This window comes from Cyanistes caeruleus, chromosome 3 (assembly GCF_971803275.1).
Source record: "Cyanistes caeruleus chromosome 3, bCyaCae1.hap1.1, whole genome shotgun sequence".
In the NCBI taxonomy this organism is placed as follows: Eukaryota; Metazoa; Chordata; class Aves; order Passeriformes; family Paridae; genus Cyanistes; species Cyanistes caeruleus.
Window position 1 is genome coordinate 33,557,600 of NC_141703.1, and position 21,367 is coordinate 33,578,966.

The following is a 21,367-nucleotide window of genomic DNA, read 5'->3' on the forward strand; positions in this document are numbered from 1 at the left end:
ACCTAGAACCCAGAAAGATAAGTTGGAATTAACATTAACATAAAATGGCAGGTAAAGAATACCCATCTTCTGTACCAAGTTACTAGCACCCATATTTAGTTTTTGATGATAGTTCCAAAAGGTCTCCTTAAAATCATGAAGTCGAAGCAAACTAGCACTTATAAAAGGAACTTCGGATAAAATACTTTATATCAAATTGAGCAATGACAGACCTTACATTCTAGTTTTATACTCCTGTTAATTCTGTTTTGCCTAAAGAATTTTGCAATATAATTAAGTCATTTATCATACATTATCCTACAGCTGCCATTTGCCCAGGAAGTGCAAGACAAGGTTAAAAATGCAAAGTGTTTGCTCATTGTCTCCACTCCAAGTTTATAGCCAGCAGCATCCTAAAACAAAAAACCCCTACAGATTAGACAAGCTGTTTTCTAAAGTAGTTAGTATCTTGGAGGTATGCTTAACCATGCTACACTGAGATGTTTTCTAGGTCAACATAAAAAGGCCCTGTAAAAGTACAAGTGATCCAACTATCACTCGATGAAAGACAGATCAAGTTAAGGGGCACCACACAAGGTAATGCTGTGTTTGTTTACAACAGGATGCCATGACTAGACTAAACTTGCCTCCTCCTCTGAGCTGCCTAAATATTACCTGCTACTACTAATTTAGGCAATTAAGATAGTATTTTCTTTTCTTGTTGTCTCTAGTCAACAAGTTCTCTCACCTCTCTCCAGTTTAGCACAGAAGACAAGTCAAAAATCCTTTCACTCACATGTCTGTGCTGAATGGTATAAACCAGCACAGTCAACACTCTGCTTTACACAAAGGAATAAACATTGCTTACAAATACCAATTGAAACCAATTTTAAATAAACAGATAGAAGGCTAGTACATTCTTAGGGTCATAGGGCTCTATGTTCCTCTCTTGAAGGTCACCTGACAGGGACACTAGTGCACTGAATTCAAAATTAAGTAGCAGGCTATATTTAGAATAACTAATAATGTCAGAAATTCTAAGTTAATGTAATTTTTATTCAGCTGAAAAATGTTCCTTAAAAAAGGGTAAAAAAAATTCACACATGCCTTCACTGACGCACCTTTAGTATATGAATCAGAAGTGAGGGTGAGGTAAGGTCAAAGTGAATGCTTTCAGATATCACCGTATGTCTTAAAGGGTATTTAAAGAAATACCAAATTTCAGTATCTCAAAAAAAGTTGTACACTTCTTCTCACTCCATGAGATAACAAATCTCTTGGAACATTAACTCTAAAAGTAGTTTTCCTTCTGATTTTACTTCTCAAATACTTCTATTCTCAATTTTAATAACACTTTAAAACTGTAGATTTAACTCAATACTACAAAACAGCAAAAGTACATGTGGATCAAAGAGCAACAACTGATCTCATCCAAATAAAAAAGTTCAAAATAAACAATCTAAAGGAATTCAGGATCATAATAAAAGTATGAAAGCACTTTTTAGATATTATGTTTGAGCTAGTAAAGTTACAGCCTGTATCAGTATACTTTATATGCCCAGATCTGGTAAAAGGTAAATTAAACCCTCTGGGGAAATGCATGTATATTACAACTACGCAGATTAAGGAAAACAGTCTTTAAAAGTATAATAGCATTAAATGCACCAACTTTTCACTGCATATACCTATGTACAAACATTGTACTTTAGCTGTGCTATGTGCTTCAGCAGACTCATTTTCTTCGCACAAAACTACCTGCACAGTCTTTTAAAACACTGAAGAACTCGTCATACATGGAACAGACTATCAAAACGCTGCTAGTTTAGTAACAGCCTGCAGTTTGAGTGGTTGCGAAGGTACAGTTGACAATAATAAATTGCATAAGAACAGAAAGACAAACCTGAACCTGCTGAAAAGCTCTCAGTCTCTTCTTGAATCTAGAAGGTAAAACAAAATCACATCCTCGAGCTAGCAATGCCAACTCCTTTCTTAGATCAGGGTCTTGTCGCAAAGAAATCTCCTTTATCCTCATGCTTTCGGATTTCATATAATGTCTCTGTGTGCCAGTCCAGGCACTTGAGTCCCAGTAAATAGCAGAGTTGTTGTATTATCACACAGTGCTGTTTAAAGCAGCAGCTGCACCCGAGTTCTGTGATATTATAAGAGTCAGCTCAACTTCGCTCGCTCCATACATTAAAGGGAACTTGGCTGGAATTGCAAAAACAGATTGGGAAGTCACTTGGGGGCCTGTCCTTTCATCCAGGCATTCCAAAGTCTAAATGGGACAGTACGGAAAATGAAAACCGTGTTTGGAGGAGCATCTATAAAAGCAGCTTCCAATTTTAAAAAAGGCAAGCCCTAGAGGAATGCAGAGAGGCCAGTCGTGGTTATTTTCTAGCTTCCTCCTCCTCCCATCCCCCTCAGCTTTCCCTTCTGTCACAAAACACTCACTGTCTAGCTTCAATGAACCACCTCACCAAAGGATAAGGCTTATTAGCCAGCAATCCTTTTAAACTCTTTTGTCCTTTAGCGGGAAGCCTATTACACTGGGAAAATGAACGCAATGACAGAAAAAGCTTCAGACAGGCTTTCAGAATGGCTCACATAATCAAGAAATAATTTTTTTTGCATTAATCTAAGTTACTGTATTTCAAGAATCCAAAAATTTAAACGTTAAGATGGAAAGCCATAGCAGAAATAAAGCTAATGTTACTACACTGAAACACTGCTTTAAATCATGTTTTACCAAAACATTACATTAGAAATACAAATTATATCAAAAAATTAGAAAAAAAATTGTCAGGATACTTTTTTTTTCTTAAATAGCTTTATAAACATTAACATCCACATTCTAGATTGCATACCTGTCACATTTCACTAGCATTAGACTCTGCTACCACTCTATTTTCAGGATATTGACTCTCAAATACATTTTATGGGGGTGGTGAGGCCAAGTTTTAGTACACATCAATATTCTTCATGTAAACAAATCCGGTAAGTTTCTGTGAAAATTTAAGTGACCTTCAGTTCCTTCTCCTTTACAGTTTTAGATACATTAACTTGTAACTAGTGGAGTTTTCACGTTTTAAATGGATATACCTTTATCACAGCCATCTTTAGGAAATGCTGCTATTTTGTTGGAATTTTTTTTTCAAATATCACCATTACAGTTATGAGTATGGCAACTCTTACTATTCCAAGCTATTCCACTCTTAGCATCTCCAAATTCTCTTAAGATAGAAGCGTTAGCTATTTATTATCTGTACCTTGCCATACACAAGTTTAGTTAATAACAGTGTAAAAGGAAAGACCCGGTCATTCCTACTCCGTTTTCATCCCTCCTACTTTAAATAAGGCCATTTTCCTGATTACACAAAAATGTAACAACTCTTTCACCACTACATCAGAGATTTCTTTTACTGGACGGCACTGTTTTATCCCATATAATATTTTTCCCTATTCACCCATTCATAGCCATTGTATAAAGTAACACTGTATTAAAACCCCCCAGTAAATATCCTTGTTCAATTAAGAAAAGGAAATTATAAAAAAGTACTAGTGAAATACAATTTGTATGAATTGGATTCTTTTTCAGTTTATCACACACTGTTAGAAAGTAAATGATAACAAAACACCTGCTTTCTTGGTTTTAATTTAGTATCCAGTCCTGTCCTCACCTCCTGCTTCTTTATTGCAACTTGTTATGAAGATATTTATTTCTTTCGGAAGTGGGAGAACAAGAAAGGAATTGACAAGGCAAGAGTCAGACATGGTGTGGTTGGCATGACCAGACTATCCAACTGCATTGAGCAAATCTGGCTGTCACTCACTGTCTTTCAGGAGGACTAAATCAACTAACCTGGCATAAACCTTGGCCACCGGGAAGTCAACAAAAAACTGGGCATGCAGTACACAACAGCAGCATGCCTGGAACTTGAGATGAAAGACTGAGGTGTTAGAGTAGGAGAGGAATCCAACTCTGGCAACAGATAACCGTTCCAGACCAAAATGTGGAAGGTCAGGAAGGTTGAATTGCAAGGCAGATTGTGTTTCGGGTTAGGCTGAACTGGCCTTACTTGAGGTAAGGAATAGTATCTCCTCACCTCAAGTGCATTCTATTTTCATCCCTTTCAACCAGGTGATGCACTCCCATTTGCTGCTACATTCACAGTCTTATTTGATGTGGCTGTATTATGTCATTAAGATGATGGACTGTCACATGCAGAGCTAACCTAAAAAAGCACCAGTCTGGAACCTAAAACGCCTGGAGCTCCTGAACCTGCTGAATGAGCCTCAGTACAAAGAAAGAAATGTTCTTGTCATGGGGTGGCTTTACCTTTAAGGTGGTTTTGGGAGCTAAGGAAGTTGAAACTGCTGGTGACTGATGGGAGTCTTTTCTCCTGACCAATTATCGGTCATTTCTAAGAACTGACAGCAGTTTTGACCATTGAAAAGTAAAATCAACCTGTGAACACCACCTTAAGACCTAAGCCTGAGAATTTCTTGCTCTCTTTGTTTTCTGGCTGTGAAAGGTAACAGAGCTCCAGGCCTCCTGTTTCCGGCCCGGCCATGCAGCCGGGCGGGGGCTGGGCTGGGCCCAGCGGCTCCCAGCCAGGAGATGGGGCCTGAGGGGCTTACCCTGGGGGCTCTGGCTGGGCCAGGCTGGTCCCTGGCTCGGCTGCAGTTTTTGCTGTGACTGAATTCACCAGAGACTGCCAAGTAAAGAAAGGAAAAAAAAGCTCTTGACCTGCGGTGAGCTGAGACAGCGACCACACTCTCCAGAGCAGCCATGAAGAATCTTCCATCGCACACAACTCCAGCCACTGCTCCAGCAGAGATCACAGAACCATCTACAAAGCCTGGGCAAGATTTTTCATTACCCAGATGAGACTTGCAGATTAATCCTTTTATCCAGAGAGAGAAAAAGAGAGTAATCAACATGTAAAGAGACTTTATAAACTATCAGAGACAGTAAAGAAAAGGTAGAGAATAAGGAGATGCTTTATAAGCTGAAATATTTTTCTGCTAAAGCTATGGAGATGGACAATAAAGTCTTGAAAAAACTCCTTTAATTCATGACAGAGTATATAGGGAGCAATAGAGTGTTCAAAGTGTGGATTTTGAGTAAAAAGTAGAGTAATTGTGATACAGTGAAGTGCTGGAACAGAGTGAAGCGAAAATTTGAAGACTTGGGGGACAATGAGAAAACTTTTCTAGTAGAGCTCACAAAGACAGATGAAGAGTACTTTTGCCTTTGAATAACTCATCCTTAAAATGCCATCCCTAGACTCATGGCCCATACACACCTCAGAATGATGTGAAATGGGAGGAGTGAATTTTGATGACCGGATTTCCGGGCAGCTGGCATCAGAGAAATAGAAAGCTATAATAGAAATAGTTTTTCTTGTGAGAAACTCCATAGATTAGCAGAAAGAGACTTCTGTTTCTCTACAAAGACTGGTGAAAAGACTAGCAAGAATTGGGGCTGTTTTAAACACCGAAGTTCCAAAGTTTTTGTCTCTGTTGTCATGTGAACAAGAGAATGGTGGGTAGTCGGGGATAAAAAGGGTTTTCTGGAAGTTTATTCTGGTGTTCTTATTCTTGTAGTTTGTTAATAAACTTTCTTTATTCCTTTTTAAGTTTTAAGCCTGTTTTGCTCTTGTTCTAATCCATATCTCACAGAAAGAAAAGAGTAATTTTTTTAGTTACTGCTTTAAAACCATGACAGTTCTAAACTCCATTTTGGAAAGAGTTGTGTATTTCCCTCCTTTATTCAAATGGAACTCAGAATCCATCATAACTTAACCAGCAAACCAGGTTCAGTATTTTGAATATTCTGCATTGCTTTCTCATAATATTACTTCACTGTTCCGAGTCAATCCCATTGTTAGCCTAATATATTTTAGCACTATGGTTACCAACCTAGTGGTTGTTTATATACCTGGATATTTGTTGTTCACAGGTTGCAAAATATTAACAATCTCCATGCAATTGACTACACTTAAATTCACTGGTTACTAATCACATCTTTTTCACCATCTAAATTGTAAAGGGGTTTGTATTGCCACATTTAAGGAGACTGAGCATTTATAATGCAGTGTGGTCATCAATCCCCTAAGATCTGTTTTAACATTTTCAGTCATAAATTAACCACAGGGGAAAGTCAGCTTTCATCCAGATTGAACTGGAAGTGTTCAAGTTTAGTGTTACATTTATTCTAAATCTGAATTCTCTCCAGTGAAAGCTAAGGCAAAATCCTTCACTGGGTGAAGGTTTGGGTGCCAGCCATGAAGCTGTTTAAGTATCCTGGCAGCTTATTATTAGCTAGATAAACAAACAGGGGGAAGATGCATGCTCAGAGCTTCCTTCCAAAGCTAAAGATACACACTATGAATGGATTGGACTCAAGGGACTGCGGCCAAAGTTTACCACTTTAACAAAGATCTGAACATACACAAGAGTAACACAACATAAATAACATGATATTCTGGGTATTGTAGAAGAAATATAACCTTGAAGACTACTTTAAAAAAACCTTAACTATTTGCCTAGCAAACCAGAATCTCTTGACAGAAGCATAGACCAACAGCATATTAAAGTCTTAAGAGATTAAGTGAAAGTGACCTCAAATCTTTGGAAAAAGCATCCTCCAGCATCACAGGAAGCTCCCAAAAAAATAATTTTCAGCCCTATAAAAACTTTAGTTGCTGGAGTCTAGTCACAACAATTACAAAAGTAACTTAATAGTGAGGGGTAGAACAGCAGTTAAGAGAAGTAAGGCAAGGTAGCAATTTTTCAATATAGGAAAAAAAAAAATTAACAGCATGACTAATTTAGTATTAAAGATATATTCTAGAGCTTTAAAAGTGGAAAGAAATCACTAGTGAAAACAAATAGCTTGGGAAGATATACAAGAAATCAATCAGCTAACCATGCCAGCTAAAACAGAGCTACTATGAGGCAGGAAATACAAAGAAGAAATTATATAAATATACTAGAAGATAAACAAAAGAAGCAATTATTTGCTAGACTAAGAAAACCAGCAAACACAAACCAAATCCTGAAATGCTGAGCTCTTTTTTTTTCCTACCCTCAAGAAACATTGTGACCAGACCATCACCATTATTTAATGCTACGAAGAATTATTTCTAAACCAGATAGTCCATACCTGGCCTTTGCCATACTGAAAGTTCCCAAAATTAATTTCTTGCTAGCAACTTCCCAATTGTAACTGCTGTGCATGAAAAGAGAACAAGAGGACAATGCACTTGTGATCTGCATAGAATAACAAAGTACTACTATCCATCCCTAACTCTCCTTTGGATGGGAGTCATCCCTTTTCAACAGTACACTCACAAAACCTAAGGGAGCTAACATATACAGTGCGTATGTAGCAGAAGAAATCAAGTTATTAGGCTCATATTCAACTACCAGTTATGGAAACTGATTGCTTTAATGTTATGGACAGTGTTTTGAGTATGACATACTGATGAACTGCTAAATGTTAACACTGTGCAGTTAAGAAATCTACCTTCACAAGAAGAAACTGATCCTTTGACCTTGGAAAGGAGTTCATGTGCATCTGGGCCTAGATACATAATTTTTCTCTTGTAGGATGCAAGGGCTCCCCATTGGAACGGGAAGTCTTGCATGTAAATGCCTTCTTGAATGATTATTTAAATTTTCCAGTACTCTTGGATTAGACAGAACTATGTCTGGCTGTTCTTCCCACAGTTGCTAAGAGAATCCAGAATTCTTAGGAGGCAAGACAGTAAGTAAAAAGACAGCAGTTAGATGCCAGCTGTGTGGTCATGCTGGTAGGCCAGGAAGGAGGGGCTGATCAGATTTTCTGCACATTACCAAAAGAAAGCCATGTATGACCACCATGGCATGGGCCATTATCAGATTACAGCTAAAATAAGATATATGTCACCTTGCTATGATTACACAGCCTGGACTCCAAAGACATAGCAAGGGCCTTTTTCAGTTTGTTAACTGCATTTGACAGACTAACTTCAGCAAGCATCAATACTAGAAGTCATAAAATCAATGCCTGACAATAAAGGAATGGTTTATATACCTTTAGAACAATTCTCATGCTCTCTGCCATCTTTAAAAAAAAATCACATTTTATTTAGTTGTGTACAGCAAAAACTGAATTTTAAGGGAAAGGGTTCTTAGAATAATTCTGCAGACAGAGCCCATTTATTATTCATGATCTTCAGATGACCCTATTAATCAGATCCTGAAAACCAGGACCCAAATTTCAGTCATCTGATTTTACCATTGGCATTTTGAAGATTTTTCTCATAACATGGATTCCTGAAAAATCCTGTGCAGCCATTGACTAGGTCCAACAGACAAACTAGTTCACTGGATAAGCTGCACTTACGAATTTTGTACAGAACTAGGCCCTTACATACTTTTGGCCTCAAGTTTCTCTCTTGCTGACAGTAAATATAAGGCATGTGAAGAGATTCTCAAAAAAATACAAGAACAGGTTCTCAAGCATCACTGAATGCAAAAAAAAAAAAAAAAAAAAGAAGGCTATCTCCTCTATATCAATACCTAATTTCCTCACAGAATGAACAGCCATTAAAAAATGTACTGTTTAAATGACTGATGTAAAGCTAAAATTAAATTTATCTGTTTTGAAAGACTGGACAGAGAAGAAACTGGAAGTAATGATCTGTAAACTGTGATTATATAATTTTGAATTCTTTTTGGTTTGCTTTTAAGTGTCAGTTACTCACAAAGGAGTGACTGTGATTAATAAATGTTGTAATTCAAAATTAAATTAATTTTAATTGTCCTGTGTCAGGATTCAGGTGAGCATCAAAGAAAGCCACACAATCCTGAATTCCATTTTACAGTACTAGAAATGCCAAAAACTTTTAAGACTGGATGCAGCATATAAAAAATATGAGTTTCCAGAAGGACGTAAGTACAACTGCCACTTTGAAAGAGGACAGAAGTTCACTATTTATTTTAATAAAGCATAAAGTGTAAACAAAATCAATAGAACTGCTAACAAAAGTAACATTTATATGACAGGGTAACAAGATACACTTAGAATAAGGAACACTATCAAAACCCTACAACCGTGAATATACTTTCAGTTTCTCAATTATAAATAAAAAGAACAGTTTGTTCTCTAATCAGGATAATGATTCTTCTACTCCAAGCTATTCAGTACAGCAAAGCTTAAGATGAATAACACAACATACTACCAATGCTGCTTACACTGATGACTATTATGTCATCCCACTCAAAACTAATAATGATTTTATAGGAACCCCTATAGCTGCACTCTTTCAGACCTTAATATGAACTTTTGGCTGCCCTTTCTTTGTTGCCACCATAAGAAGGAGCTTTACTGAGATCACACTAATGCTGACATCTCTCATACTACCCTGTTATCATTATAAAAGTACATCAGTTTGATACCAGGTTATTTACAGTCTCCCTTTAAGTCACGGGCTTGAGTTGAAAGCCAAGTTCACCATCCTCCCCACTTAGTGACAGGACATGGCACTACTAACACTATCTTTGGAAGATATAGTTGGGGAGTGGCTGTGTTAGACTACACAGTCCACACAGCGCAACCTGGTGTGTGGTGCAATGCTAACACAGCTCATACAGCCCAGGCTCTGGAGTTAACAGTGCTTCTGCTATGAACACATACAAGGCAACAATGCAGATGCAGACACCTTATAAACTGGTGGTACCAGCCCAGCTACCCTCTACCTCAAGCCCTCAGAATTAATTTGTTTCAAAATGCAACTGTTAAGTGTTATTCAGACTTCAGCCAAACTTAAAAGGTTTCAATCTGGCCTCCCTTTAAACTAAAATGGATAGCAGTATCTTGTTCAAATCAAGTAACTTCCTAACAAGGACTTGTTTAAGTCAAGTACCTGCTTACAAATTTTGGCAAGAATGTTATGCATGATTTAAAAAGCTAAGTAGCCATATATTAAAGAAGTAAAAAATTCTCCAAGTAATGAAATAGGAAGAAAATGAGCTTTAATTGCCACAGGATAACACATAGGAACAGTATGCTTATCAAATAAAGAATATAGAGAAATCACTCCAAGAAGTACTTATGATATAAAAGGTTGATCCTGCAGAGAAATGGAAAATAACTTTGAAGTATTTCTGATTGTACCACATTCTCTCTGCACCACCATCCCACAAAATGCCCATAGAGAATTCTGTGAATTGTTTCCCCAGATGCTTTGCACACCAGCTGGTTAGGATTAAACATCTTGCCTGTGGCACCTTTTAGGACTTGAGGACTGGCATTTCTGACAATGTGATGAACAGTGTACAATAGAGTCCCAGAAACACTGTTAAATTTATCAGTAGTGATAAGGGTTAGAAGTAATCTGCAACATCTCTCCTTCAAGACTGAAAGTCACAGATCTAGAATTTCTTCAACAATACATTTAGAAAACATTTGAGACTTGAACGCCGAAATTTTTTTATATCTCTGAATTTTTGTTACTTGAAGGATATAGTACATACAAATCACAGGTCTACTTGCAGAATACCAAGTGCTAGCAAGTACTTTACACCACATCAAAACAAGCACATCACAACATCACATAACCAAGGTGATCAGAACTTTGCAATTACATTGCTTATACAATAGGTACAGTCAGATATTCACCTCACTGTGAACACCATGCAAGCAAAACAAAGTACCTCTCATAAAGGAAAAAAAAATCAACAATACCTAAACAAACACTGTTTTGCTTCCATTTGCACTAAAACACACTGAAAGATAAATTTTCATGGTAGAGTTCTGAATAGATTTTAAAATGTACATTTGGATTAAGTCAACAGTTTACTCTTAACATGGCTTTAAGTGACCTGTCCAGATGAAAAAATTCCATTAAGACCATGATCAAAAATACTTACTGGAATAAGTACTTGTGACTTGCTAATAAGGGGAGGGCTTCAACTATCTTGAAAGACAGCAAACTCTCCTCTGACCATAAATTAGTGTTTCAGCAAAATATATGGCAACTTCTGAATTTTGGATAGAAATATAACTTGTGGGTTTCAATTACAAGCTAATCTCTGGGAAAACAAAAATATCTCCTTGAATACAATAGCTGACAGCTATGATACTTTAAACGCTGTTTAATGGTTGCCATCAGCACACCAGCTTATTTTGCTCATGTGCCACTGTTTAAAGTATTAAAGATTACACATCTAATTAGATTCTAATTAAGAATGCTTCCTGTTCAGAAAAACATGTTTTGCTAACAAGTACAGAAACCTGTAACATGAAAATGTTGTTTTCCTAGACATTCATATTTACCTCCTGGTAATTACCTAAGGATGGTGGTTTTCTGTTACCAGCTTTATTGTTTGGCATCCTTCAAAAAAAATTGCAAGAACATTTTAAGAAACATAAAAAATGCATACAGCAGCCTTACCCATAATCAACTGCAGAGATTTAGCTCAGTGATGAGAATGTATCATGCCAAAATAAGTTAACTGCTTGTATGCTTGTGAGACTTCTGGTGCACAGTAAGTTTACAAAGATGCTTAAGTGGACTTATATAGTAAAAAAAAAAAATAAAAAAAAAAAATTCTCCAGCTCTTGATGGCTGGATGTAAAAGCCTTTTCCTAATAACACCCTCATGCACACAGAGCTAAGAACATTAAATGTTACCATTTTCTAGGACTGCTACTTAGAATTTAAATCTGCATTAGCTTGTACTACAGGACCAGTATCTGAAACATTTTCTTCCACTTACAGAAACAAGATGAGGGCCTCAACACTCATTTGAGGTAGATAAAACCTTGGCTTGATCTGAGAAACATAGTAAGGTGCACAATAGCAGATGCATTAGTTTTGACACTGCATGAGGTAGTTTGTGGAAGAAAGTAGGGTACATTATGCTTTCTAAGAGAAAATACACTGTCATGGCAGAACATGCAATTCTTGGTGGTATTTAAGAGCTGATGCCAGCTGCAAATGCCATTTACACTTAGAGATTGAGAAACTTTTGGATGAAAATTCAGTTTACCTGAATTATAAAGCTATAAACAAATTTCTCATTGCTTGGAAATTCCCTCTCCTCAACCTACTCAAGTAAACAACAACCTAACCCCTGTGGGTTCTCTTTCAGCACTATACACACAATTCCAATTAAGTCAAGGATGTTACTCTTCATTAATCTCTTTTAGTACTTCTTTATGGGATTTACTTCAAGCAATCAACCAAGACACATGAAGAGAAATTACAGTACACAAGTTAGTGATCAAGTATAGCAAATAACAGTGGGTTTTAATGGAAACTCTTCCTTTGCTTGCTTTTATCTGATACAAGAATAAACTGAGCATCTGCTGACTGACTTTCTGCATTTCACTAGAACAGAAAATACAATAATGTGAACAACAACAAAGTAAATCAATAGTCATGCTCTGTTGTCTGGCTGGTGATTATACATAAATACAAGTCCCTATTATTGTAAAGTCAATCTAGAAAAACACTAGACTGGACACGTGGTGTTTTGGAGCTAAGAAGTTATCAAACTAGATTTGAAAATTAGTACTTATGAAACCAAGAGGTCACTTCAGATTAAATGCTTAAGTGCAAAAGAGTCATGATGTTACTCCTGTGAGTTAAAGGGTAAGTCTATACACTCAGTGCATATCAACAATGAACAAGAAATAACTGATATTCATAAATATCCCAGCTTTATCTTCTCTACCTTTACCCAACTGAGCAGGCTCCCTGGGATACCAGGTTTGGACACTGTAGTAAGTGAGATACCAAAGTACACAGAGCGATTGGGAGTTACAACCTCTTTAAATTTTCCAGTATTATTAGAATATATGAATTTATAGTCCTATAGCACAAATAGCATAGTAACTCTCAGAAGTCCTTATGAATATCATGAATTTCAGCAAGGTCAAGTGGAAGGTCCTGCATCTTGGACAAGGAAATCTCAAACCAAAAACAGGCTGGGTGGGGAATGGATTCAGAGGAGCCCTGAGGGTGGACTTGAGGATGTTGCTGGATGGAAAGCTCAACATGACCTAGCAATGTGTACTTGCAGCTCAAAAACCCAACTGTGTCCTGGGCTGCATCAAAATCAGCTGGCTAGTAGGGCAAGGTTGGTGATTCTTGCCCTGTGCTCTGCTCTGGTGAGACCCGAGCTAGAGTGCTGTGCCCAGCTCTGGGGTCCTCAGCATGAGAAGGATGTGGATCTGCTGGAGCAAGTTCAGAGGAAGGACACAAAGATGATCACAGGGCTGGAATACCTTGCCAAAGAAGACAGGCTAAGAGAGCTGGGGTTGTTCCACCTGGAAAAGAGAAGGCTCTGGGGAGAACTTACAGCAGCCTTTCGGTACTTAAAGGGGAACAAGAGAGCTGGAGAGGGACTTTTTACAGGGGCATGTAGTGACAGGACAAGGGGAAATGGCTTTAAACTGAAAAGGTAAGTTTATTCAAATTCTTTAGTGTGAGTATGGTGAGACACTGCAACAGATTGCCCAGAGAAGCTGTGCATCTCCCATCCCTGGGAGTGTTCAAAGCCAGGTTGGATGGGGCTTTTTGCAACCTGGTCTAATGGAAGGTGTTCCTGTTCATGGCAGAGTGGTTGGAACCAGATGGTCTTGAAGGTCCCTTGCAGTCCAAACCATTCTATAATTCTATGATCATTGATCATAAAAAAGCATTTAACTTTTCTCAGTTACAACAACGTTTTCTATCCAGTTTTGTTTTTGCAGTTTATGAAAAGAACTAGGAACTAGATTGAACTGAACTGCAAGCTTAAAAAGAAAATTTCAGGCTGGGGGCAGGGCTGTCATCCTTGCATAGAGGGCATTGTCTGTTACAAATAAAGAGCTCATTAGGAAGGAAGTGCTGAGTGTACCATGCAGTACCAAAACAATTACTTTGTTAATATGCAGATTCAGTGAAGCCAAATTTGAGTCTTGTACTAACAACAGTGCCTGGTATCATTAGACAAAGGAATATTTGCAGTCAAGGCAGTATGTTATAAAAGGACCACAAACATAAGGACTTAGATGTATCCACAATTAGAGGGCAGGAAGCCAAAATAATCTTATGGAAGCTTAGGCCACCTATCCACTAACACTAATGACATACAAACATTGGCATTTTATGTTCAGGGCTACTGCTTCACTCCGCTCCTGATACCTCCACTGGGGAAACTATTTACTTACATAATTTGCCAATACCACAAACACAGAAGTCAGTTTCATTTAAACAAATAAATCTAATAAGAAACAAACTTACTTCTTTGGTCCCTGAGGATCGTCGTGCTGTTCTAACATTAGAAATGTTCCTTGAGCTGGCTGGTGTTGCCAATGGAAGAGTAGTAGAAGGCTGAGGAGGACTGAAAGACATCAAAGGCAATCTGGTATCTCCTAATATGCATTGCTTGGAATTGGAACTTTTACTGGTGAAACTCTCATTTTTACTGTTTCCTGAATCTGTGTTACCAAACTCTGTTTTCTCCTTATTCTTGATTCTTCTCAAGCAGTCCTTTAGTGTTAGCTGAGTTGCAGGCTGACTTAACCAGCACAAAAACAGTTCATCCACCTTCATTTTCACTGCAGGTTGCAAAACTTTTCCAGGTGACATTTTCTGCCAGTTTCCCTGTTTTGTTGGTTCAAACTCAAAGTAAGTATTTGACAATCATATAAATATTCCACCCGACTTTCAGTGTTTCACAGGCATCATTTAACAAAGTGTTGATATTTATTCCCTCAAGATACCAACAGAAGTTAGGAATTATATTTTAACATATTATTTCAACAACATTTTATAAGTGTAAGCCATAAACCAGACAGTCAACTTGAATAATTTCTTTTAAATAACAGATAATTTCTTTTAAAAGCATACTGTGTAAATGGTGGAGATTAGAGAACAAGAAACTGCACTTGGGCTTTCTCAAAGAGATAGCTAACAAATATTAAAAATATCCTCTAAGAAAATGTATTAAAAACACATGTATTATGAAAAACAAGACCTGAAAATACTTATAATTGAACATACTAAGAACTAAATATCTAAACAGTTTATGCTAAGCACTGGTGATAGAAAAAATAATATTTAATAAGCAAGTCTTTCAGTCAAGAGATTTAGAGCTAAGACTGAAGGCTCAATTTTCATTCTGGGGTCGTGATATGGATTTAAAATCTTGCATTCCCCTATGTGAATGATTCCCAAAGCCCTGTCATTTGATATTTTAAAAACCTCTTATTTAACATTCACTTTTGCAGTTCTTTAAAACCAGTGTAACTTAAGAATTGCAACAGTGTGATTTCAGGTTCAAACAAACTGAAATACATGTGAGTGGGGTTTTTTTTTGGTTTTTTTTTTTTTTTTTTGTGTGTGTGTGTGCTAGAGACACAGAGGACTGGAATGAAACACTGAGAACAGAACCAAAGTTACTATCAAGATTTTCGGCATCCAATTACTTCATGATTGGGTAGAGTTCAAATAAAATCTATGCTTCCTCATGTTTGTGTTTTTTAAAGCCTTTCACAGAATTTGACCTATATGCATAAAGCATATGATAAAATATATGAGTGATGATCTTAGACGTTTCTTCCAACAGTAATGATTCTATGGACAAATACTTGGCTGAACAAGCCTTAAAACAAGCACCTCAGTTTGGAAACGAGTAACACCTAGCAAACTAACATCCTATTAAAACATAAAGCCCATCCTCGTCCCACGGCAGAACTAGAAACCTTCAAACACTGCATCGCTTAAACTTTCCAAACAGCTATAACTTCGCAGTTCAGTTATTCCGTTTCTGAAAACGAAGGACACCTAATTTCCCTACTTTTTGAAGCTCAACACCCTCACGGCGCTGGCGGCTGTGCTCAGCCATCCTCAAGCGCCCCTCGCCTGGAAAGCAACGGTCAGGAGCAGGGCCAGCCCGGCGCCGCCCGGGCACGGGGAACCGGCGCCGCAGCCACAGGCGCGCTGCAGACACAGCCTCGCTCCCCTCGGGCGAGCCCCTCACTTCGCCCGCGCGGCAAGAACAGCTCAGGAGCGCCGTGACTCCACGCCACGAAAAAACACACGCTCACCTGCCCCGTTCCGCCTCCGCCACCGCCCCTTCCCGCCGCCGCCGCCTTCAAATGCGCGCCTCCTTCCGGCCCGGCCCGGCCCGGCCGCCGCCATCTCGCGAGAGCGCGGCCCTTCCGCCCCGCTGGACGCGGCCGCCGGTCGCCATGGCGACGGGCCGCTCGGGGCCGCCGGGCCTGCGCTGCCCTGCCCTGCCCGGCCCTGCCCAGCCCTGCCCAGCCCTGCCCGGCCCGAGACCCGCGGTGCCACCGCCTGCCCCCAACTTAGAGCTCTGCCAAGGTCTCGGCGTCTCACGGGCTGCTCCTGCTGGTTGTCTGAGAGGAGCTGACAAAGTGATGAAGGGGCAGAGTATCTCCTCAACAAGTTTTCTGATGCCACAAAGCCGGGAGGAGTGGCCGATACCCCAGAGGGCTGTGCAGCTCTGCAGAAGGACCTCGGCAGCTTGAAGAGAGGCTCAGAGAACTATCTGGCATTCAGCAAAGGCAAATGCAGGGTCCTGCACCTGGGGAGGAATAACCCTGGGCACCAGCACAGGCTGGGACTGACCTGCTGCGGAGCAGCTCTGAGGAGAAGGACCTGGGGGTCCTGGTGGACAACAAGCTGTCCCTGACCAGCAGTGCGTCCCTGGGGCCAAGGCCAGTGGTGTCCAGGGATGCCTAAGGAAGAGCGTTGCCAGCAGCTCGAGGGAGGTGATCCTGCCCCTCTACTCAGCCCTGGTGAGATCCCACCTGGAGTGTGCAGTTCTGGGCTTCCCGGCCCAAGAAATGTTAATCTCCTGGAGAGGGTCCAACAGAGGGTGACAAAGAGGATAAGGCGACTGGAGCATCTCAACAGGAAAGGCAGAGAGAGCTGGGCCTGCTCAGCCTTGAGAAGACGTAGCTAGGAGGGGACCTTATTAATGTGTATAAATATCCAAAGCAGGGGTGCTGAGGGGTTGGGTTCAGACACCTCTCAGATATGAGGCAAGAAACTGATGCGCTGGAAGCTCCACCTGAATATGAGGAAGAGTGTTTTTACTGTGCAGGTGACCACACAGACTGGAATAGATTGCCCAGAGAGGTTATAGAGTCTCCCTCATTGGAGATACACAAGAACCATCTGGATGCACTCCTGTGCCATGTGCTCTAGGACAACCCTTCCTAAGCAGAGAGGCTGGATCAGATGACCCACTGTAATCCCTTCCACACAATTTACCCATTCTGTGGTTCTGTGAAAGTGAGCTGGTTCCATCTGCTAAATGTTGTTAAAAGGAGAACACTAAATGCTCTTTCTACACAATGGCTATAGTTACCACCAGGGATATGGGATTGCAAATGATAGGATGAAAGAGGAGGTGGAGGCAGTAACAAATAGAAGGATAATCCCGTTACGATGTGTGCCAATCTGTTTGCAGCCCCCTTTTTTTTTTACTGGAAGACATAGACTGGGATTTTGTGGTTGTCAGCCTTCAGAGACACCCTTTGTGGCTCCCTATGTGCACTTATCACTGGGGTTTAGGTGGTTGAACATTGGCCCATATAGTTTTTTCTTTAGTATTTTTACACAAGATTCCCTACCTCTACTGCACCGATTTTTCCTCATGTGGCTACACTTCTATTAATCCATTTCACATTCTGCCACTTCCTTTACCAGCAGAGACACTCTAGATTTATGACAGGTTATTATTACAAATTGTTGGAACATTAATGCTGTGGAAATGGGGTTGTACCAAAGATGATACAGTGGTTTGAAGGGAAGGCTTGAAAGTGCAGGCAAGAGTAAAATAGGGTAAGTGAAGGAATGGGCTTGCTTTCTGACTTTTGGAAGCTTGTAGAGAGGACACAGAGATAAGAAAGGGCTGGGGAGAAGCAAAAGCTGAGATGTGGTAAGAGAAATCTGGCACAGTCCAACACAATTATGTTTAGAATGATATTTTGATAATAACAATCATCTGGCAAGACCCTGTATTACTCTTCTAAGTATATCAGAAGGCTTTAGCTTTCAGCTGTAGACACCAAAATATATTTTCACAAGTCTTAAAATGAGATTCTGTTCTTAAGAAGACATTGAAAGTTCTTGAGGGAGTGTCCACTTTTGTAGGGTAGTATTCTGTTTCCTGCCCATTCGTTGATGAAGTTAGAAAATACATTTTTGGAAAGCCAAAGTGGACAAAATGTCATTTTTTAAACTGGAGTAAAACATTCAACATAACACAGCGGAAGCAGATGTCAAAGTATGAATAAATCTGTAAATTATGAAAATAGCTTTTAGGTAGGGGAAAAGAAATTTAAAACCCTGTGTTATGGATAGCAGCAAGATTTTTGGCGAAGAACTGAAGGGCTGAATTAAGAAGACTGATCGCAGAGCAAGAGACACGGAACAAAGAGGACTTTTAAAACATTTTGAATGCCTTTGAAGCATTCCTTAGTGATGGTGTAGCCATCTGTTGATTGACATGTTGAAGACAGGTGGCAAGAACGGGATCAGAGTGTGACTTGACAGCCTTGTAGAGTTGGATATCATCTGCTAAGAGATGATGCCCTTTGTTGAAACTGGCAATGAGATCTCCCAGATGAACATGAGAAATAAGAAAGAAATAAATGAAAAAAAAACCCTCTAAGAGATGCACACAGTCATAGTGTTCTCTCATGCATGCTAGTATAGATTCAAAGCAATTGTAATTCTGATTTCATTAGACTGTGTCATGGATAACATTGATGTGAGAGAGGAATCAATTCCATGTGCCTTCTGTTATGCAAAAGACACTTTGGGCATCCTCCCCAGGTTGTACCAGTACTGGCAACTGAGACAGATGTTTTGAACATGTTTCTGGATGAATCAGGTTTACTCAGCAGTGTATCTACTGGTAGGGATGTGTGTTTATAGAGAAACAGGCTCAAACTGGGCCAAAAGCGGAGAAATACCTAAACAGAACCTTTTTGTTCAGATCTTCCACCAAGAATTGAAACTTGAAATCCTTTTTGACTTCTGTTTCCTTGTTTTTGCTTGACATGGTGAGTACAGAAGCTGAACCCTTTTTACGTTGCTTTCAATGTATGCAAAGCAAAAATCTATTCTAGTGTCTTACCATTTTTATGAAATGTATCCATCTGGATACATTTCTTTATCCTTTAAAAATCCACTGAATAAATATTAAATACTGAAGAACGGAGCATGCAATATCCAACTGATACCTGAAAGTTTAGTGATGGGATCACACTTAGCATTGCTGTAAAAGATACAGACGATGCTTTAGGCAAGGCACTTCTTTATTAAGTGCTAGAGAGTGGTGCATTGATATAACTCGAGCCAATTAATAACAGAAGTGCTTGGGCCTAACAGCCCAATGCAGTGGAGTTAGTACACCATGCTGGGGTACCCGTGTAGCACAGTACCTCCCTCCATATCTCCAGTGTGTGGAGCTACTAACCTCGGTGGAGAAATGGAACAGCTACATGCAGCTCTTGTTGGCTCTCTTGCCTACAGCTCCTTTCTGACCTTGCTTCACTGGTCTTGACTCAGCAAGTGTCACATTAGCACTACTGCCAATATATGTTCCTGACTAAATATCAAAGTCTTCCTTTTCCTTTATCACTGTGTATAGTGACACAGGGCAATGGTGTTCATAAGGAGTATTTCCACTCCTAATCAGCATTTTGCAGTGAGAGCTGGGCTTTTTCCCTGATAACCTTGGGTCTGTACAACTTAGACATACAGGTAATAAAGAGGTGTCTCCAATCTCTCTGTACTAAAGCAACGTTTCTAAGGCCTGATAAATGTTATCCAGATGTAGCCATCTAACCTAGATCAGCTGTAATACAACTTAGAAGTGTTCTTCTCCACTACTTAATAAGAATTTCAATTAGTACTTGAGGTATACATAACCACATTTTAGAAGTCTAATGTTAGATAGGATAAATGTGTTTGGAGCATTTTATTTCCTTTCTTGTACAAGGCTGGGTCAGATGTACTCTAATACAGTCTCAGGAGAAGAGCCATCATCCTTAAACAGAGTGGCAGGTTGAGGTGGAACACATGCCTAAGATCAAAATACAGTTCACTTCAGGACCTTTCTGAGTCCTTATTCTGGAGCTTTTCATCTGCCTTTCTGCTGATTTTATCTGGGGCAGGGTTAACTTTCTTCACAGGGGCTGGTATGGGGCTTGCTTTGGATTTGTGTTGAACATAGGGTTGGTAATGGAGAAATATTTTTGGTATTGCTGAGCGGGGCTTACGCAGAGCCAAGGCCTTTTCTGCTTTTCCTGCTGCCACGCTGATGAACAGACTGTGGGTGCATGGGAGATTGTGAGCCAGGACAGCTTACCCCAGCAGACCAAAGAGATACTCCAGACTATGTGACATCATGATCAGTATGTAAAGTGGGGGGAAGAAAGAGGAAGAGGGGGATGTTTGGAATGATGGTTCTTGTCTTCCCAAGCCACTGTTCTGTATGATGGAGCCCTGCTTTCCTGGAGCTGACTGAACACCTGCCTGCCCATGGAAGCAGTGAATTAATTTCATGGTTTTGTTTTGCTTGTGTGCATAGCTTTTGCCTTTCCTCCTAAACTGTGTTTATCTCAACCCATGAGTTTTCTCACTTTTACCTTTCCAGTTCTCTCCCTGATCCTGCTGGGGGAGTGAGTGAGCAGCTGTGTGGTATTTGGGTTAAAACATACCCTGTCGTTCAGGGAAGAGAACTACAGTACTTCTTTTGAATGCTGCTTTAAGGATAATATTGCATTTTGATTAGGCTTTTGCTTTTATAATGCTTTTGCTGACATATTTCACAACTTTGAAATTTAGGTATCTGAAGTCCAGTTCTAACCTATATATAAGCACTAAAATAACTGTGTCCTGAGTTCCTGATGTGTCAACTTAGTTGGAAGCAAGTGTGCTGAATGCCTCTGACAAACTGGTCACTTTTATTTAAGTTGTTGCTATTGAAAATTTTGGCCATCTGGGTTCATTGAGGTTGTGCTGCCAAGGTGATGTTCCTTGTAAACCTGCTTATGGTATGCAGTCAGAGAGACTTCAGGGGAGTGTAAATGTTACTGGCCATTAAATGGAGGATAAAGTCTAACATACTGTTGCTCAGATTCCTAGTCCTGATACTAATTTGGGCTGGGGATGGAGAGGGTTTTGCATGCCTTATGCTGCATAATTTAAAATGAAGATAAACATTAAGAAAATGGTAGTAACTGGTAATCCATTGAAATATGTCCCCACACCAGTTACCCATTCCACTCCATCCTTTCTTGCAGCAGCTTACCAAAAATAGAGCTGGGATGGTGAACTAGAGGTCATATGGCCTCCAGAAGTAG

General features: G+C 39.6%; 1 protein-coding gene and 1 long non-coding RNA gene across 6 annotated transcripts in view; one reads left to right on the top strand and one right to left on the bottom strand.

Annotated features, from left to right (window-relative positions):
• Window positions 1-16,176, bottom strand: part of PPP2R3B (protein phosphatase 2 regulatory subunit B''beta) — a 44,893-nt gene extending 28,717 nt beyond the window's left edge. Inside the window, exons 1-2 of one of the 3 annotated variants that reach the window (XM_023948505.2) lie at window positions 16,070-16,176; window positions 14,262-14,624 (exon numbers count right to left, since the gene is read on the bottom strand). In XM_023948505.2, coding sequence (XP_023804273.1) covers window positions 14,262-14,609 — 348 coding nt within the window. In that variant the 5' untranslated portion in view covers window positions 14,610-14,624; window positions 16,070-16,176. Of the gene's footprint in view, window positions 1-1,879; window positions 2,188-14,261; window positions 14,625-15,819 lie in introns of those variants that run through there. The other 2 variants (XM_023948500.2, XM_023948511.2) reach the window with 2 other exon arrangements.
• A 21-nt stretch (window positions 16,177-16,197) lies between these two features.
• LOC111945820 (uncharacterized) overlaps window positions 16,198-21,367 on the top strand; it is a 128,849-nt gene continuing 123,679 nt past the window's right edge. For all 3 annotated transcript variants that reach the window (XR_015284397.1, XR_002871843.2, XR_002871839.2), the window contains exon 1: window positions 16,198-19,060. This is a non-coding gene — a long non-coding RNA (uncharacterized LOC111945820). The remainder of the gene's footprint in view (window positions 19,061-21,367) is intronic.